Here is a 19,669-nt window from a genome sequence, read left to right on the forward strand (position 1 = left end):
AGGCCGCTGCCAAATCGCATTGCAGGTGCTTCGGCAGCGGTGCCCATTCATTTCAATGGGCAAAGTCATTACGTGCCTTTATATACATTTAGAGATGTCCTCTAAACACATATAATGCAGGTTTGACAGTACCAACATGAATGAGGCCTAACAGATTTTTAACTTTCTATAACTTCTGCATTCTATTCACAGGGAGGCAAAAAAGAAAAAAAAAAAAAAAAAATTGTGATAAAAAAAGTAGCATTTAAAGCAGTGTTAAGCCCAAAACCAAAAAGAATGGGGACTATTGCAGCTTACTAATACCTACACTTTTTATTAATGAGTAACCTTGAGCTTCAGAAAAGTGACTTTGCCATAGTTGAAGTGGAACGACCCATTTGCTGTAGGTGGAAATAAACCTTTCCTCAGTCTCCTCTCACTAGTGATCAGTCAGCAACATTGTGAGGTTGACTTACTAAAACTGGAGTGTAAAATCTGCTGCAGCTTTATATGGTAGCCAATTGGCTTCCAACTTTCGCTTGTTCAATTAACCCTTTAAAGTCCACATTTTTCAATGAGTTAGCATGACTCAAAATGTGCGATACCAAACGGTGGAGCAGAACGTTAAAGAGTTAAGCTTTGAAAAAAAATAAAAAAAAAATAAAAAAAAATAAAGGAAGCCGTTTTAGTAAATCAACTCCTGTATGTTTGGGACAAGTCGCAAGTCAAGAGACTACAGCAGAGGGCTGACATGTCCGATATTTGTGAACACAACATTGTACAGACACCAGCATATTCACGATTGTGTCATCTCTGAGCCAACATCTCCGAACAGGAAGAAGATAGCGATCCTAGAAAAAGGCTGAACAAGGAGAACTCTATTCTTCTGGAGGAAAAAAAAAAAAAAGGAGCAGATGAAGGCGTTGTTGGCTGCAGTACTGTGCACTCAGCACAGCCAAGAAATGCACAGCCCCAGAATTTACATGCTTTTGCCATCAGTGGGCAAGCATCTCAGTCCAGGAAGTAGATGGCAACCCATCGATGATGCCAAAAAAATAAAAAAGGGACTTGGTCTTTCTGGGGGAAAAAAAAATAAAATAAAAATAGACCAATGCATTGTCACATGATGTAATATGATCTAAGAAGTAATAATTACCTGTATACATCATAAAAAAAAAAAAATTAAAAAAAATGATTATAATATATATTTCAAGGCACACTTTCAAGCTCATTCCTTTACCAAGACCCCAGATTTACAACATACAGAAGAAAGCAATATATCTTCATTACCTATAGCAGGTTTCTCAACTAGGGTTCCTCCAGTGGTTTCTAGGGGTTCCTTGAGAAATTAGCAATTTCTGCCTCTCAGATAAGTTCCAACTGCCACCATTGATCTTTTAGCTATTTGTAAGGGGGTAATTCATCACAGTGTCCACAAGCGTAAGGAACATTCTTCCCACTGACCATCACACTAATGTATCATGAGTTTTACATATAGTCATTTTTAGCAGGGGTTCCCTAAGAACAGAAAGTTGTATCAAGGGTTCCTCTGTGTTGAAAAGGTTGAGAAAGGCTGACCTATAGGAACAAGTCACTTTCCAGCAGTCATTGCCTAGTTTACACTAGAAGTATGACATTTAGAATTTTATTTGGTCTCCTAAATGCTTTATTTTGAACTTTGTGACTGGTGTAACACTAAAATTCTTAAAACCAGGTAAAAAGTCACACATATATAAACAAATCCTAACATGCACCAAGACCGGCAGATTCATTATCCAGCGAGGGACAGGTGCTGTAAGGCTGCATTTTCAAGAGACTGCAATGTCAATCAAATAAGAGTCACACGTAACAAAGAACTCGGCAATAAACTCAAACCAAGACTACACTGACTGCTACAGCCTGCAGTATGCCACATTTCAGATGATGGCACATTCAAAAGGGACATCATTTTAATATTATGTTTCCATAGTAAACGACTCACATTAAAGTATATGGCCCAATTTACCCATTTATTTTTGTAAAGTGGCCTGGCAGAATAATAGGTCATAAAAAAACCTACTCCTGCAGCAAATGCTAGCCTAAACCACCTCAGCTGCTAGTGATGTGGCCAAAACGTCTAGCTCAGCCTTTCTCAACCTTTTCAGCAGAGGAACCCTTGAAATAACTTGCTGGTCTTAGATAACGCCCCATACACACTATTAGATTTTCTGCAGATTTTTGTCTTCAGGTTGACCAAAACCATGTAGTGCAAGGCCCTGCTTGATTGCATACAAAATTGAAACTCTTAAGGTTTGACCTCATATTATATGGTTTTGGTCAATCTGAAGACAAAAATCTGCATAAAATGTAATAGTGTGTATGGGGTCTAACCCCTACTACAGCTTCTATATCTACTACTCAGGATAAGTTAGTGTGATGGTCAGTGGAAAGAATGCTCCTTACATTTGTGGTCATTGGGAAGAATTACCCCCTTAGAGATAGCTAAAAAGATCCATGGTTTCAGAGGAAACTAATCTGGAGAGGCAGTAATTGCTCATTGCTCTAGGAAACCAGCCTCCGGAGGAACTTTGGTTGAGAAACTCTGGTCTACTCCATTCTGTCTCAAGAAGATCTTTGAGCATTGGCAGATTCATCTCCTGCCTACAATAGCCACCAACTTAAGAGCCCAGTTTTCCAATCACTTCCAATGCAATGGGTCACTTCTACACAGACCAATAATGAAAGCCCCCCCCCCCCACACACACACACACACACACACACACACACACACACACACACACTGTAGGGGGGGGGGGGGGAGGCACTACACAGACCACCAGCGTATCCAGGCATTTCTCCAATCCACACCAAAGGGGACATGTCTCCACTGACCAGGACACACCAATGTTCACAATGTTTCTTTTCTGGTCATTATTAGATTTAGCTTTATAGCTTATAGTTGTAGGTTTGCCACATTCTTCATTTTATTTAAAAACAACTATCTTCAACTCCCTGATCATGTTATCATGAGCTGTAGATATAACAACATTTAGCAGTGGTTCCCCAAGACCTAAAAGGGTCCCTCCACAGTACAAATGGTTGAGAAAGGCTGGTTTAGGTTTGAGTCACCGATTTCAGCTAAAGGGGCTTGGGGGACTAATGTTCGGTCAAAGCTGGCCAATTACTGGCTTTGCTTGTTTTTTGAGGTTTGCATTTAGCCCAGATTAGTGAGAGAGCAGCGTTTTCAGTAGAACAGGTAATACAGGGATTTTTTTCCTACAATTTGTGAATGCAAAAGGTTGGAAGGATCAGCCTGGGTAAATTTATTGATGGCTCCACTTTAAATGCAAAACGTGTACAATAAGGAACTTCATACTAGACTGTAAGCTCACTTGAAGGAAGGGAATTATGTGGTTTTATATAATGGGGATAATTTTCTAAAGCTAAATGAGGATGTTTATTTACCAAAGCAAGTATTCACTTTGAAAAGTGTATGCAACGTTGCAAAGCAAAGTGAATGCTAGCAAATAAGGAGAACCTCTGTTCACTTTAAATACTGGTCATCTGAAATCAATGGTATTATCTCCATTTTATGGTGCCCCTCACCACCACAGATAGGGCTCAGTGTGTTGCAGGAACCTTGGGGTCAGGGAGGACTAGCACTACCCAATTGGCAAAAGTATTATCTATCGGGCCAAATGGTGTTTGCATGCCCTAGCTCGTGGAGGATGCTGGGGACTCCGCAACGGTTCTAGGTGCAGCAACCTTGGGTTCCTATGAATGTTTGCCCTTAGCTCTATTTATAGGAACTAGATCTATACTTTCACTCTCTGTAACCATGAAGGCCACTATTCAGGCCTGAGAAACCTCCTTAAAACCAACAGCCAGGCTGAACTGGGGTATCGTCCTTATGGATGAACCCAAAGCCCATGTATTTGTGGCGTCTGACCCAACGGTGTGGGCATTACAGGGAATCAAAAGGGTTGGAGACATTGTCAGGGATAGGGAGCTCCTTCACCTTTGACCAATTGAAACCAAAATACGAAATCTTAAAATTCGTACTATTTCCGTTATCTCCAATTACGGCACGCCTTCCAAGCACAATTTCAATTCTTGAGCAATGAGACACAGCCTTCAACTCTGGAAAGCTAATTACTAGATGACGACTTGTAAAAAAAAAAAAATAATAAAAAAAAAAAAAAAAAAATCTGGAGGTGCATAAGGAAATGTTCCCAGAAAGTTTGTGGGGCAGGGTAGATATTGGTTTCAGTTAGTGTTAGTAGGTCTCTGTTATAAAACAGACAGTGGCCAAGTACTATGGTTAAAACTGTATTGTGCTTGGCCCTGTGTGTTTGCCGCCACCGCTCCCCCACAAAAAAAATAAATGGGAGCACAAGCCGCCACTGGTCAAATGCTTTAGAACCTGTTAATAAAAGTAAAATAAAAAATGAATTAATAAATATACCACACACTCCTAGGCCGGGTTTACATATGTGCAGAGGCGAGTTCATGCCTGGGGTCTGGTGCGTGTCTGTTCACTGGTTCAGGTGCGATCCCAGTCCAAATTTTTGCCTGAATTCGCACGTGAACCAGACCTAAACATGCACAGGACCCTTTAGCAATCCACTACGTGCTCGTCCCAGACATGTGTGAACCGGCTCCATTGAGAGCCAGTCACACTCGCATGTCATGCCACTTGGCTGCAGGGAAAGCAGCATCCAATTTGCTCCAGATTTCATTGATTTTTATGGGACTTCTGTAAGCTGAAGTCACACTTGCGATCCTGTTGCAAGTGACAATTACCCAGTGCAGCGCAGGGTTGCTAGAAAATGCATGAAGTTTGGCAGTGTGGTCATGTTTTTTTTTTTTTACATTACTGTAGTGCTAAAAAATAAATAAAAAATATGTGAAAGAAGAAAAAAAAAAAAAAACCCACACACACAAACCAGGAAGAACACTTATCTGCCTCTTACATCGCCGTTTTCAGCAGCATGGTGATGCACTCCCTAAAAATGCTTTAAAAAGTAAATTGCTCCACCTAGTCTGACTATTGGCTTCTCACCGCTAAGGCCGCGTACACACGCGCGGACTGTTTGCCCAACCTTGTTCGTCAAACAGTTTCGGCAAACAGTCCGCTCAAAATTTGCATGAGCGGACTTGCCCACACACGAGCGGACTGTTTGACGAACAAGGTTGGGCAAACAGTTCGCTCAACTTTTGAAATGAACGGACTCGCCCACGTAAGGAGGAGGCAAATCCGCCCATTTCGAGCGCGTGTACAGGTAGGCGGGGCCCGCGAAGGATACTTCGCGGGCTCCGCCGCCTGGAATGGGCTTAAAGGGGAACCCCAACGCCGAAAAAAATCGGCGTGGGGGTTCCCCCAAAGTCCACACCAGACCCTTGTCCGAGCACGCTACCCGGCCGGCCAGGAAAGGGGGGCGAGCGAGCGCGCCCCCCCTCCTGAGCCGTACCAGGCCGCGTGCCCTCAACATGGGGGGGTGCCTTGGGGAAGGGGGGGCCGCGCGGCCCCCCCACCCCAAAGCACCTTGTCCCCATGTTGATGAGGACAAGGGCCTCTTCCCGACAACCCTGGCCGTTGGTTGTCGGGGTCTGCGGGCGGGGGGCTTATCGGAATCCGGGAGCCCCCTTTAAGAAGGGGGCCCCCGGATACCGGCCCCCCACCCTATGTGAATGAGTATGGGGTACAATGTACCCCTACCCATTCACCTGTGAAATAAAGTACAAAAAAAACACAACACAGGGAAAAAATATTTTATTGCACAGCTCCGGGGGTCTTCCGTCTTCGGGGGTCTTCTCGCCGGACTCCTCCGCTATGTGTGTGTAGCTCTTTTACTAGCGGAGGAGTCCGGCTTTCTTCCTCCCCGCCGCCGGCCTCTTCTCCCGACTTCGGGGGTCTTGTCCCCCTCTTCGGTTCTTCTGCCGGGCCACCGCGCCTGGTCCGGTGGCCCGGTCTTCTGTCGCCGTCTTCCGTTCTTCTGCCGGGCCACCGCGCCTTCTTGTAGCTCTTTTACAGGCGGTGGCCCGGTCTTCTGTCGCCGCCGCCGCCGCCTTCCGTTCTTGTTCTTCTTCTTCTTCTCCTGGAGATGTTGACTCGACGAGCTCTCCGGCCGGAATGCCAGGGACACGCTCCGCTGCCACTTATATAGTGACAATGGGGCGGTGTCACATGGTATATGTCACATGGGTTGGTCACATGGGTTGATGTCACATGGGGACTATGACATCGTAAGGGGGCGGGGTCACCATGTGACCAACCCATGTGACATATACCATGTGACACCGCCCCATTGTCACTATATAAGTGACCGCACAGCGTGGCTCTGGCATTCCGGCCGGAGAGCTCGTCGAGTCAACATCTCCAGGAGAAGAAGAAGAAGAAGAACAAGAAGAAGAACAAGAACGGAAGGCGGCGGCGACGACGACAGCGGCGACAGAAGACCGGGCCACCGCCTGTAAAAGAGCTACAAGAAGGCGCGGTGGCCCGGCAGAAGAACCGAAGGCGGCGACAGAAGAACGGAAGACGGCGACAGAAGACCGGGCCACCGGACCAGGCGCGGTGGCCCGGCAGAAGAACCGAAGAGGGGGACAAGACCCCCGAAGTCGGGAGAAGAGGCCGGCGGCGGGGAGGAAGAAAGCCGGACTCCTCCGCTAGCAAAAGAGCTACACACACATAGCGGAGGAGTCCGGCGAGAAGACCCCCGAAGACGGAAGACCCCCGGAGCTGTGCAATAAAATACTTTTTCCATGTGTTGTGTTTTTTTTTGTACTTTATTTCACAGGTGAATGGGTAGGGGTACATTGTACCCCATACTCATTCACATAGGGTGGGGGGCCGGTATCCGGGGGCCCCCTTCTTAAAGGGGGCTCCCGGATTCCGATAAGCCCCCCGCCCGCAGACCCCGACAACCAACGGCCAGGGTTGTCGGGAAGAGGCCCTTGTCCTCATCAACATGGGGACAAGGTGCTTTGGGGTGGGGGGGCCGCGCGGCCCCCCCCTTCCCCAAGGCACCCCCCATGTTGAGGGCACGCGGCCTGGTACGGCTCAGGAGGGGGGGCGCGCTCGCTCGCCCCCCTTTCCTGGCCGGCCGGGTAGCGTGCTCGGACAAGGGTCTGGTGTGGACTTTGGGGGAACCCCCACGCCGATTTTTTTTGGCGTTGGGGTTCCCCTTTAAGCCCATTCCAGGCGGCGGAGCCCGCGACGTCTCCTTCGCGGGCCCCGCCTACCTGTACACGCGCTCGAAATGGGCGGACTTTCCGAGCGGGAACAGTCCGCTCATTTCGAAAGTACAGCGGACAGGCCCACACACGGGCGGACTGTTCGCTCAAACACAGTTTCAGCGGACAGTTTTTCTGAATTTCCGAAAGACTTTGTCCGTCCAACTGTCCGCTGAAACTGTCCAATGAAAGCCCACACACGAGCGGACTGTCCGCCCAAACACTGTTCAGCGGACAAGGTTGGGCGAACAGTCCGCCCGTGTGTACGCGGCCTAACAATTTGCCATCGCATAGACCAACATACACTCACACTCGATATTCTTATGGTCTTAGTCTGACGGATCTCTGTTGTATCCCCAATAAGGATAGGATTAGCCTTCTGCCTCTATCCATCTTCTATACTCTTTTTATGTTTAAATATTGTTTTTGTTTTGTTTTGTTTTTTGAGAATGAAAGGTAAGCTGCTGGCAAGAGTGCAGCTTCCCTCATCCAGCCAGCAAGGTAATGACACGTGCAATTATGTATTTCACTTTTTTCCGGTGTCCTCTAAAGCCCCATACACACTATCCGTTTTTCCTTCAAGTTTACCAAAACCATGTAGTACAAGGGCCTGCCTGATTGCATACAAATTGAAACTCCTAAGGTTTGACCTCATATTATATGGCTTTGGTAAATCTGAAGGAAAAACTCAGCTGAAAAACTGATAGTGTGTATGGGGCTTTAGGCTTTATTCACATTAGTGCGTTTCCAAGGTCACAATTTCCAGTGCAACTGTGATGTGACTTCACATGCTCTGTAGTAAAGTCGCATCAAAAATTGCACCAAAGTAGCACAAGCACCTTTTCAAAGCTACTGCAACTTTTAGGTTCCATGCACACTGGAGCTCATAAACGGCCGTTCTGAATGTCAGATTGCTGGCAGGAAACCGCTGATTTAAAAACACAATTTTATCAGCGCTTTGTATTGCCGTTAATGTATGTTTAGCGGCGCTAGCTTTTAGCCACGTTTCTCTGCCTCTATTCAAAATCAATGGTTCCCTATGGGAGCCCATTGATTTGAATAGAAATCACACCAGAAGTCAGATCATCATGATCCGACTTGCTGTGCGACTTGTGTGCCGAGGATGAAGGGGAACCCTGCCAAAATAAAAAAAAAACTTGGTGTGGGGTTCCCCCCCTCGGGCAATACCAGGACCTTGGCCGAAAAAACGGCGTGGGGGTCCCCACAATTCATACCAAACTCTTATCTGAGCATGCACCCCAGCCGGTCAGGAAAGAGGGTGGGGGGACGAGCCTCCCCACCCCAAAGCACCTTGTCACCATGTTGACGATGACAAGGGCCTCTTCCAGATAACCCTGGCCGTTGGGCTCTGAGGGTGGGGGCTAATCGAAATCTGGGAGCCCCCTTTAATAATAAGAGGGCCCCCAGATCCCAGCCCCCCCACCCTATGTAAATGAGTATGGGGTAGATCGTACCCCTACCCATTCACCTCAAAAATAAAACAAACATACTACACAGGTTTTTAAAGTACTTTATTAGGCAGCTCTGGGCTCTCTTCTCAGCCCTCTTCTCCCGCTCTCCGGTATCTTCTGCCAGGCACCTCCGCCATCTTCTGCTCTTTTGCTAGCGATGGCCAGGTCTTTTCCATCATCTTCTTCCCTCTGCTCTTCATCCGATGTTGACACGGCGCTCTCTCCCGCTGTAATGTCGGGTGCGCAACAACTTGTATAAGCAGGGGGCGTTGTCACCGCGTGATGTTATCCGGTGACCCCAACCCCTTTTGGCATCACCATCCCATCATGCCCCGGGTGGTGACATCATAAGGGGCGGTTCACCGGATGACATCACCTGGTGACCACGCTCCCTGCCTATATAAGTCGTTGCGCACCCGGCATTACAGCGGGAGAGAGAGAGTCATGTTAACATTGGATGAAAAGCAGAGGGAAGATGACGGAGAAGACCGGGCCACCACTAGCAAAAGAGCAGAAGATAGCGGAGAAGCTGGAAGAGACCCCCGAAGTCGGAAGAGACCCCCGGAGCTGCCTAATAAAGTACTTTAAAAATCTGTGTAGTGTGTTTTATTTTTGACACTTTTTTCCAGGTGAATGGGTAGGGGTACAATGTACCCCATACTCCTTCACATACGCTGGGGAGGGCTGGGATCTGGGGCCCCCTTATTGAAGGGGGCTCCCAGATTCCGATAAGCCCCCCGCCTGCAGAGCCTGACAACCAACGGCCAGGGTTGTCGGAAGGAGGCCCTTGTCCTCAACATGGCGCCCACCCTGCCCCAAAGCACCTAACTCCATGTTGAGGGAATGCGGCCTGGTACGGTTCAGACTGGCCAGGCTGCATGCTCTGATAAGGGTTTGGTATGGAATTTGGGGAGGATTCCCACACCATTTTTTTTTTTCATTTTGGTGAGGGTTCCCCTTCATCCTGCAGAATCGGACCATAGCGGAGACGGACGATATCAGGTGTCAGCGGATATTCATCCAATGACACCAGCTATCCCATAGGGATGTATGCATGTCCGCATTTCATCCGAAAATGGATGGATGAAATACGGACATATGGTCTGCACGTGTGAAAGGGGCCTAACAGAATTGGAAGCCTATCACAAGCGTGTCATTAGAATCCAAGTAGTACTAAAGCTAAAACATTTTTTTGTTTCGTTTTGTGGAGAGGGTTAGGACACCCGTCAAGTTTTTATTGCCGCCTGTGTCCACACGAAAGGAAGATTTTATCTATTTGTCCGGGTGACCATTATCAGAGTGGAAGTGAAAATAAAAATCCAGAATTTGGAGTTGTCACCAGAACAGGAATAGAGTGGAAATCTACCAATAGTTAAGGCGATAACCAAGCTATGGACAGGAAGTGAAGGGAAATCTCCTCAACAGGACACACCCCCCCCCCCCAAAAAAAAAATTAAAAAAAAAGGGGGGGGGGTTGTAACCCTCTCTTACTCTAAGTCCCCTTTCACACCGGGGCAGTGCGGGCGTTGGCGTTTACCGTTGTTTTAGCAGCGGTATTTGGGCCACTAGCGGGGCTGTTTTACCCCCCCGCTAGCGGCTGAAAAAGGGTTAAAACCACTCACCAAAGTGCCGGTATAGCCACGTTGCCCCATTGATTTCAATGGGTAGGAGTGGTGAATACACCGCTACAAAGATGCGGCTAGCAGTACTTTTTTTTTTCCGTCCTGCCCGCGCACCGCTCCAGTGTGAAAGCCCTCCGGCTTTCACACTGGAGTGAAAAGAGCTGCTTTTTTCTGGTGCTATTTTTTTGTGCTGTAGCACCTGAAGAAACGCCTCAGTGTGAAAGGGGCCTAACCAAAATTAAAAGAAAGCTTTGGCTTCCACTTTAAACTGGCCTTATACACAGCCTGAACTCAGCCAAGTCCTGCTGAATTATGAGCTGTGGGTGGACCTGTCAGGACCATCTGGCCAAACAAACTTCAACTGAAACAATTAAGGAACCAGGTGGAAGATTCTCAGCCGAATCATGTTCAGGTACTCACACAGCTGCTGCCTCTTCAATACAAAAGAGCCAGAAGTGCAGTGAGGTTTATCATGGATGGGGGAATCTATTAGGCTGCTTTCACACTGAAAGCTCCGGCCGTTAGCGGTAAAGGGCTTCGTTTTAGCAGTGTTTACCGCTGTTTAACCACTTAGGACCAAGCACATTTTTCAGACTCGGTGTTTACAAGTTTAAATCAGTTTTGTTGCTAGAAAGTAACTTTGAACATACATTTATTTTTTAAATTTTTTTCTAAAACCCTAGAGAATAAAATGGCGGTCGTTGCAATATTTTGTCACACCATATTTGCGCAGCAGCCTTACAAGCGCACTTTTGGGAAAAATACACATTTTGAATAAAAAAAATAAAAATAAAAAGGACAAACGGTAAAGTTAGCCCAACATTTTTTTTTATAATGTGAGAGATAATGTTACACCAAGTAAATGGATACCAAACGTGTGACGCTTCAAAATTGCACCCACTTGTGGAATGGCGACAAACTTTTACCCTTAAAAATCTCCATATGCAAAGTTTAAAAATGTCTACAGGTTACCAGTTTTGAGTTACAAAGGAGGTCTAAGGCTAGAATTATTGCTCTTGTTCCAACGATCACGATAATACCTCAGGTGTGTGGTTTGAACGCCGTTTTCATATGTGGACGCTACTCACGTATGCGCTCGCTTCTGCACGTGAGCTCGCCTGTACAGGCCGCTTTAATTCTTTTTTTTTTTTTCCCTTCTATTTTACTTTAAAAAAAATAAAAATAAATTGGGTCACTAAGGGTCAAAATTTTTATATATATATATATATATATATATATATATTTATTAATGTCATTTAAAAAAAAAAAAAAAAATTATCCTTCAAGAGCATTGGACGGAAGTGACGTTTGACGTCACTTCCGCCCAATGCAATTAAAGGAATAATAATAATAATAATAATAATAATAATAATGCCATTTGAAAAAAAAAAAACTTATTTTTTTTTTAAATTCTCCTTTAAGTGCATTGGGCTGAAGTGACATTTGACGTTGCTTCCTCCCTCCAATGCTATGGAGCCGAGCAGGGGCCATCTTTCCCTAACTCTGCATCCAGGCAGTGGTGTGACAGGACACGATCATCTTCGCCGGTAAGCGGTGGAAACGACCAGAGCGCGGCAGGAGGTGGGCACCTCTCCCGCCACCGAAAAAAAAAAAGATCTCACGGCGAATCCGCAGTGGAGACCACTTTTATCATAAAGAAAAACGCACGGTGTACCTGAAAATACCGGGGTTATGGCAGCTAGCTGCTACCATAACAGTATTTAGCGTCAAAGTAACAACGTCCGGGTATGTCGTTTTGTGTGAGGTGATTAAGCAGCGCTTTTGCGCCACTTTTCATTAAAAAAAAAAAGGGGGGGGTCAAAATCTCCTTTCGCAGCACTTCAGAATCGCTGCCCGTTCATTGCAATGGGCATTTTGGCAGAGCTCCCAAACTGCCCCAAAGATGCTGCTTGCAGGACTTTTCCTAACATCCCGCGAGCGCACCACCCGGGTGTGAAAGCACTCATTGTCATGGATAGAAGGCAGTTTTCAGGTGCTAGTTCTAGCACTAAAATGCCTGAAAACTGCCTGTGTGAAAGGGGTCTTAGATTTCTTTCGCTTCAGTTCATAGGCTGAATGATAGAACTTTTTTTTTTGTTTTGTTTTTTGTGAGGTTGCTGTAGATCTGAGGAGGACAATCAAGGAAAATAAACAGCATTTTTGCTTGCACATGACTGGATGATAAAATCAGCAGAGCTCCCCCTCAAATCAACAGTGACTGCACTTTTGTTTTTTTTTACCTTTTATTTTTACGAAAATAAATAAATTGTGTCACTTTTATTCCTATTACAAGGAATGTAAACATCCCTTGTAATAGAAAAAAGCATTACAGAACCTCTTAAATATGAGATCTGGGGTCAAAAAGACCTCAGATCTCATATTTACAATAAAAAGCCCTAGCTCTTAAAAGGGAGAGATAGATTCTAGATAGATAGATAGATAGATAGATAGATAGATAGATAGATATCCCTTTAAGAGCTAGGGGTGGAAGCGGCATGGAGACGAGTGCCTCCGCCTCTACCGACGGCTCCGTTAAGTGGAGGTGGGCACCGGAGGGGGTGCCCCTCTCCCACCACCGATAAAAGTGATCTAGCTGCTGCCATAACAACAATATTCCTCTTCAAATTTAGGATGTGTATCGGCGTGCCGTGGTCCGCAAGTGGTTAAGCCTAGGTTCACATTGCTGCAGGTTAGAAATCGTGCGAGTTCAGCTTAACTCACACGATTTCACCCCAGCAATGCAGTCCAACTTTGGGGGCGTATTGACAGACACCTGTGTGGGTACCTGCACAGATGTCTATACAAACGGCCTCCTGAAGTTGCCAAAAGTAGTACAGGAACTACTTTTGGGAGTCGGCGCCGCATTGAATCGAACAGCAATAGTCGCCGATTTGGCATGTCAAATCGTACCAATGTGAACCTAGGCTAAAGTGGAGCTCTACCCAAAAGGGGAAGCTCCGCTAGTTTGCTTCCTCCCTCCATTACCATCTTTCGGGGAGAGCATGTACCTATTCCAGCTTCTGGGTAATATTTTGCTGTGGCAAAGTCACCTAGGAGTTAGGCCCCCCTCCTCCTTACCCCGCCGATGGGCCATTCACAAAGCGTAGCAGGGAACTGGCTGTGAAGCTGCAAGTCTTCACTGCCATTTTCCCTTACAAGATATGGCGGCAGCACCCGAGAGCTAAAATCAGATGAGGCGAAGACACAGCTGGATTCATGGACAGGCAAGTGTCCTAATATTAAAAAGTCAGCAGCTATAGTATTTGTAGCTATTGACTTTACATTTTTCACACCCCACTTGCCATTTTGCCAATCCCTAAATGCTTACCAGAGTTCTCTCACGGTCCAGCGCTGCGTCTAGCTGCACTTCTGTTCTCTTCTTAGTCTCACAGGAGGTTCAGTGCAATCCATGCTGTCAGTCAAATCCTGTGGAGGAGAGAGCGCGGTCCAGCCACACTGTATGTCTATAGATGCACACAGCCCAGCTCTGGAGGGTACCCTCAGCACAGGGCTTGCTATGGGCCGGGGCACCCTCAGGAAAGGAGGACAGCGCTGGCAGGGGACCAATCTGAGCAATATCATTGCACACAGCATGTTAGAACGTCTTTATTTTGGTCCCATAAATAAACTTTAAAATGAAAATCTTTTTCTCCAGTTATGGAGATGAGAAAAGTGAAATTGTGTCACATGACTCAAGCAGTGAGTGGAGCTCTGATGGGGGTCCCCCATGTGTCACATGCCCCAAGCAGTGAGAGAGTGGAGCTCTGATGGGGGTCCCCCAGGTGTCACATGACCTAGACAGTGAGTGGAGCTCTGATGGGGGTCCCCCATGTGTCACATGATCCAAGCAGTGAGTGGAGCTCTGATGGGGGTCCCCCATGTGTCACATGATCCAAGCAGTGAGTGGAGCTCTGATGGGGGTCCCCCATGTGTCACATGACCTAGACAGTGAGTGGAGCTCTGATGGGGGTCCCCCATGTGTCACATGACCTAGACAGTGAGTGGAGCTCTGATGGGGGTCTCCCATGGAGGAGTGCTGTGTGTAGACTGTCCCAAGAACACAGACCACCCCTCTCTCCCTCCACAAACAGGGCCAGCTCTCTTCTGGGGACAGGGTGCTTTCTTACCTTCATATTGGAGATCAAACAGTACAAGCAGGAAAGGGAAGAAAGACAGCAGCTTCTGTGCACAGACGCCGGGTGACACCATGCTGGAGGAGAGTGCTCTATACACCACACACAGGATGACACCGAGTCCGTACAACAACCTTCCTACACACTGACAACCCACCGTCCGGGGCCACTTCAACTAGTTCCTAGTAAGTTCAGCCCTGGTCGTGGTGAGCTGTGATTGGGCACACCGCTACCGGGACGGCCCCTCTCTCCTGATAGGAGAACGTGGAGCCTCAGCAGGGTAGGACGAAACTAAGCCCCTCCTTCTCTGTTCTTCCCTGCCAAGGAAAACACGCTGATCCGGATCCTCCGCCTGCTGACGTCACTCACGTTCAATCAGCTGTCAGTAAATACAGAGAACGTGTAGCTTCTGTGATGACGTGCTGTGTGTGCAAATGTGCCATGTCCTATGTGTGTGAAAATGTGACATGTCCTGTGTGTGTGCAAATGTGACATGTCCTGTGTGTGTGCAAATGTGACATGTCCTATGTGTGTGTGCAAATGTGACATGTCCTATGTGTGTGTGCAAATGTGACATGTCCTGTGTGTGTGTGTGCAAATGTGACATGTCCTATATGTGCAAATGCGACATGTCCTATGTGTGTGTGCAAATGTGACATGTCCTGTGTGTGTGCAAATGTGACATGTCCTGTGTGTGTGTGTGCAAATGTGACATGTACTGTGTGTGTGTGTGTGCAAATGTGACATGTCCTATGTGTGCAAATGTGACATGTCCTGTGTGTGTAAATGTGCAATGTCCTGTGTGTGCAAATGTGACATGTCCTGTGTGTGTGTGCAAATGTGACATGTCCTATGTGTGTGTGCAAATGTGACATGTCCTGTGTGTGTGTGCAAATGTGACATGTCCTGTGTGTGTGTGTGCAAATGTGACATGTCCTGTGTGTGTGTGTGCAAATGTGACATGTCCTGTGTGTGCAAATGTGACATGTCCTGTGTGTGTGTGCAAATGTGACATGTTGTGTGTGTGTGTGTGTGTGTGTGTGTGTGTGTGCAAATGTGACATCTCCTATGTGTGTGTGCAAATGTGACATGTCCTGTGTGTGTGTGCAAATGTGACATGTCCTGTGTGTGTGTGCAAATGTGACATGTCCTATGTGTGCAAATGTGACATGTCCTGTGTGTGTAAATGTGACATGTCCTGTGTGTGCAAATGTGACATGTCCTGTGTGTGTGTGCAAATGTGACATGTCCTGTGTGTGTGTGCAAATGTGACATGTCCTATGTGTGTGTGCAAATGTGACATGTCCTGTGTGTGTAAATGTGACATGTCCTGTGTGTGCAAATGTGACATGTCCTATGTGTGTGCAAATGTGACATGTCCTATGTGTGTGTGCCAATGTGACATGTCCTATGTGTGTGTGCAAATGTGACATGTCCTGTGTATGTGCAAATGTGACATGTCCTATGTGTGCAAATGTGACATGTCCTGTGTGTGTGTGCAAATGTGACATGTCCTATGTGTGTGTGCAAATGTGGCATGTCCTGTGTGTGTGTGTGCAAATGTGACATATCCTGTGTGCGTAAATGTGACATGTTCTATGTGTGCAAATGTGACATGTCCTATGTGTGTGCAAATGTGACATGTCCTGTGTGTGTAAATGTGACATGTCCTGTGTGTGTGTGCAAATGTGACATGTCCTATGTGTGTGCAAATGTGACATGTCCTGTGTGTGTAAATGTGACATGTCCTATGTGTGTGCAAATGTGACATGTCCTGTGTGTGTAAATGTGACATGTCCTATGTGTGTGTGCAAATGTGACATGTCCTAGGTGGGCAAATGTGACATGTCCTATGTGTGGGCAAATGTGACATGTCCTATGTGTGTGCAAATGTGGCATGTCCTATGTGTGTGCTAATGTGACATGTCCTATGTGTGTGCAAATGTGACATGTCCTATGTGTGTGCAAATGTGACATGTCCTATGTGTGTGCAAATGTGACATGTCCTATGTGTGTGCAAATGTGACATGTCCTATATGTGCAAATGTGACATGTCCTATGTGTGTGCAAATGTGACATGTCCTATATGTGTGCAAATGTGACATGTCCTATGTGTGTGTAGCACTGACCCCCGAAGGAGCGGCTGGTTTTGTTGGGCTTACCGTTACTTTCTTGACCTCGTATGTGTCTAGGGGTTTCCACCTTTGGGATTTTTATTTGCAGAAAAGGTAGACAAAACACAGTCTCTTGTTATAGGATAGAGGGTTTAGATAGAAAGTGCTGGTACTCTTGAAACTGCTCAAGATAGAAAGTCGCTCACTATAGAAATCCAGAGAATGGCCACTCACAACTGGATTCTCACGGCTACCGCATAGAACTCCTCTCACTAGGCCCAGCAGCCGATAGAGTGTTCAAATAAAGCAAAGCCTCTGCCACAGACTTGCATGTAGAACACTGATGAATAAAGTCTGTGCGACAGACTTGTTGTAGAACTCTTGTAACTGAAGGATGTAGATAAATTTAGAGAGCCCTCATATGGTACCAGTATCTCGCAGCCGGTCCAGCGATATCGTATGAGTGTAGATTCACTTGGTGTCTTTCAACAAAGCCTCCAGGCTCTTTCTGAGCATAGCCTTCTCCTGAAGAGTCCTCCCCTGGTTGCTTCCTCAGTTGCTGGGCCTCTCCACAGATGAGACGGCACCGAACCACCTTTGAATCCTCCTTCCAGTTACTTTGCCTCGGGCTAGCCAGCCCCGACACTCGGAATTGGATGGATCCGCACCCCAGGCCATGAGGGCCATGGGGGCTGGTCAGGAAGACCAAGACCAAACGGGCAGAAAGATCTTCTGGGCCGGAACCCAGAAGGCTGTGATCTCAGTATCTTAAGTACCCTCTCCCAGAGTGCACAGCAGGATGACACTCCCACTGGGCTAGTTCCGAGAAAGAATGGCACTTAAAGTGCCTGGCTAAACTGCGTTTTCGCACTTGCCAAAAGTGACAGCAACACCTGTGGTCAAGCAGAACCCAGTGCAATCCAGCTAGACTGCTACTGAAACCATAATTTGGTAGAATTAAATCTAAAACCAAACTGCGGTTTTTGTATTTTAAATTGAGAACAAAACAGCGCGCGCTCTTCAGGATCCGGCGCTACATACTCCCCCTTCCCATTTAGACAATGTCCTCATCGTCTGGGAAAGAAAGAAAAAAACTTCCAATTCTAGAAAAAATTGAGTACCTGAACTTTAGGGTTGGAATGGGGAAAATTAAGGAAAAACAACAAAAACTTTTGAGCAATATAAAATATTTAACAGTCAACACAGGCAGGTTACAGGTTATACAACCCAATTCCTAACTATCTATACCACCCACTCTCCAGCAGCTTGAGAGATGTACTCCTGTAAAAGAAACACACACAAAACACACACTGTTCCTAGAATGCAGGTTCATCACATCAATGAAGAGTCTCTCTCTTGTAAGATTAAAAACGTTCAAGCTAGCGAGCCAGAAGACTATAAAGTTCTGCGCAAACCTACACCAGCTAGTGGCGAGAGTCATTAAGTGCCAGTCCTTCCCTTGAGATAAGTACTGTGGTGCATAGAAAATCTTGAGTTTCTTTGGGAACCTAATCATCTAAATAACTACCCGCCTTGAATTCAAGTAAAAATGAAGAAAATAAACTTTTGGGGCAAGAGAAACAGTTCTGGTAGCTGTTTTACCAGTAGAACCTCAGATCCGTCAGAGTCAATGCTTTCCCCTGCTCATCTACGGTAGTTATGTAATAGACCACATTGTCTCTTCCTGGCCTACAAATAACAACCTTGACCGCGTAGACGTGCCTTCCAGGCATCATCTGCATACCATTCTTCGCGTTTTTTCTCGATCACCTCCATAACTTCCTTGGGCACATACAGAAACTCTAACCCATACTCCGTTGCCACCCGCTTGTTAAGCAGCCGCTGGGACCATGCGAGCTTAGGCAGAGCTCGCATTCCCATCCCCAGAAGGCACACAAGAGTTTGAGGACTTGTGCACCAGGACAACAGAGTTTCTCTTGGGTAATGGCAAGTTCACGGGTTTAGGCAGAGTCAAATCTATGGTGGTCGGGGTTTCCGCCCGTGGCGATACACTCCCCGAATTTAGGGTCAGCCAACCGGAGATACTACAGGTTGCGGCAACATCATCCGCTTTAGCCCAAAACACCTCCTGGGACATTGTCTCAAATAGGTTGTCATCCCCAGCATCAGAAAGGGAGTCCAATTCCGAATTCTCTGAACTCCTCCTCTGGTAGATAATTTCTCACAGTCCCACTCAACACAATGGCCCCGGTTTTCTCACCATTGGCGTTAGTAGACTTCTCTGATACAATCTCCCTCTTCCGCTCTGGTCCGAGTAAGCTCCTAGATGGTCCTCGACTGCGGCCACAGGAAGACTTAACTTGACCCACTTTCTCCAAAGCAGGCATGGTAATAGCGGTAATGATGGACAAAGCGGTGTCCATGACCTCTGGAGTAGTTCCTCCGACAGTGGCAGTAGCAGTAGTAGTCACATCTCCCTCCGGGATGCTGACAGCAACAGGCTTCATAGCTGTGGTAGGCCTCACCAAAGAAGCATAGACAACAGACTCAGTAGCCTCGCCCATGGCCCAGTCCATGCGGCAGGCCTTCGGCTGCACGATGGGCTGCTCCACTTTGAAAAGGTACTCTCCACAGCCAAAACAGCGAGCGAATGGCCGAGGGCTTGTAGCCAGTCCTTCACAGTTGCCACAAAGCATCCCAAGGGCCTCGATGTCTCTCAATGTGTATAGGATGAAACACCCTTGAGGTGCCAGGGCGAATCCCCGTATCGGTCAACACAGTCCAAGGGAGTCTAACACTAGCAGGGATTCCCACAGACAGCATTCTGGGTCCCATGGTGGGCGACATTCCCAGAACTCAGAACATTCTTTTCTCTTCTGCTTCCATAACAAAGCACAACCTCCCTCCTCTCTCTCCTATGACACTCTCCCGCGGTGCCTCATATAGGGAGAGGAAACAAGCAAGACTCCTCCCACTGTCTGCTCCGGTCACGCAACGCGCAGGCTTTTTCCAACTCCACCACAGTTTACGCCCCAACAGTGGATGTCAATCATTTTTTTCACAAAATGCTGCAGTCCAAAAACGTAACCCTCTACCCTGTAGTTACCACGTGTACAGTTCTTTCGTTGCGAGAGATAACGGCAAATCCCGGACCTGAGCCCCACATGTAGCAC

General features: G+C 46.9%; 1 protein-coding gene across 1 annotated transcript in view; it reads right to left on the reverse strand.

Moving 5' to 3' along the window:
• The window catches only part of DNAJC3 (DnaJ heat shock protein family (Hsp40) member C3), an 83,049-nt gene extending 68,424 nt beyond the window's left edge, over positions 1-14,625 (reverse strand). The window contains exon 1 of the mRNA XM_077483031.1: positions 14,416-14,625. Coding sequence (XP_077339157.1) covers positions 14,416-14,497 — 82 coding nt within the window. The 5' untranslated portion in view covers positions 14,498-14,625. The remainder of the gene's footprint in view (positions 1-14,415) is intronic.
• Positions 14,626-19,669: the final 5,044 nt, after the last annotated feature.

This window comes from Lithobates pipiens, unplaced genomic scaffold, assembly GCF_037356315.1.
Source record: "Lithobates pipiens isolate NorthernLeopardFrog02 unplaced genomic scaffold, aLitPip1_a1.2 Scaffold_16, whole genome shotgun sequence".
Classification (NCBI taxonomy): Eukaryota; Metazoa; Chordata; class Amphibia; order Anura; family Ranidae; genus Lithobates; species Lithobates pipiens.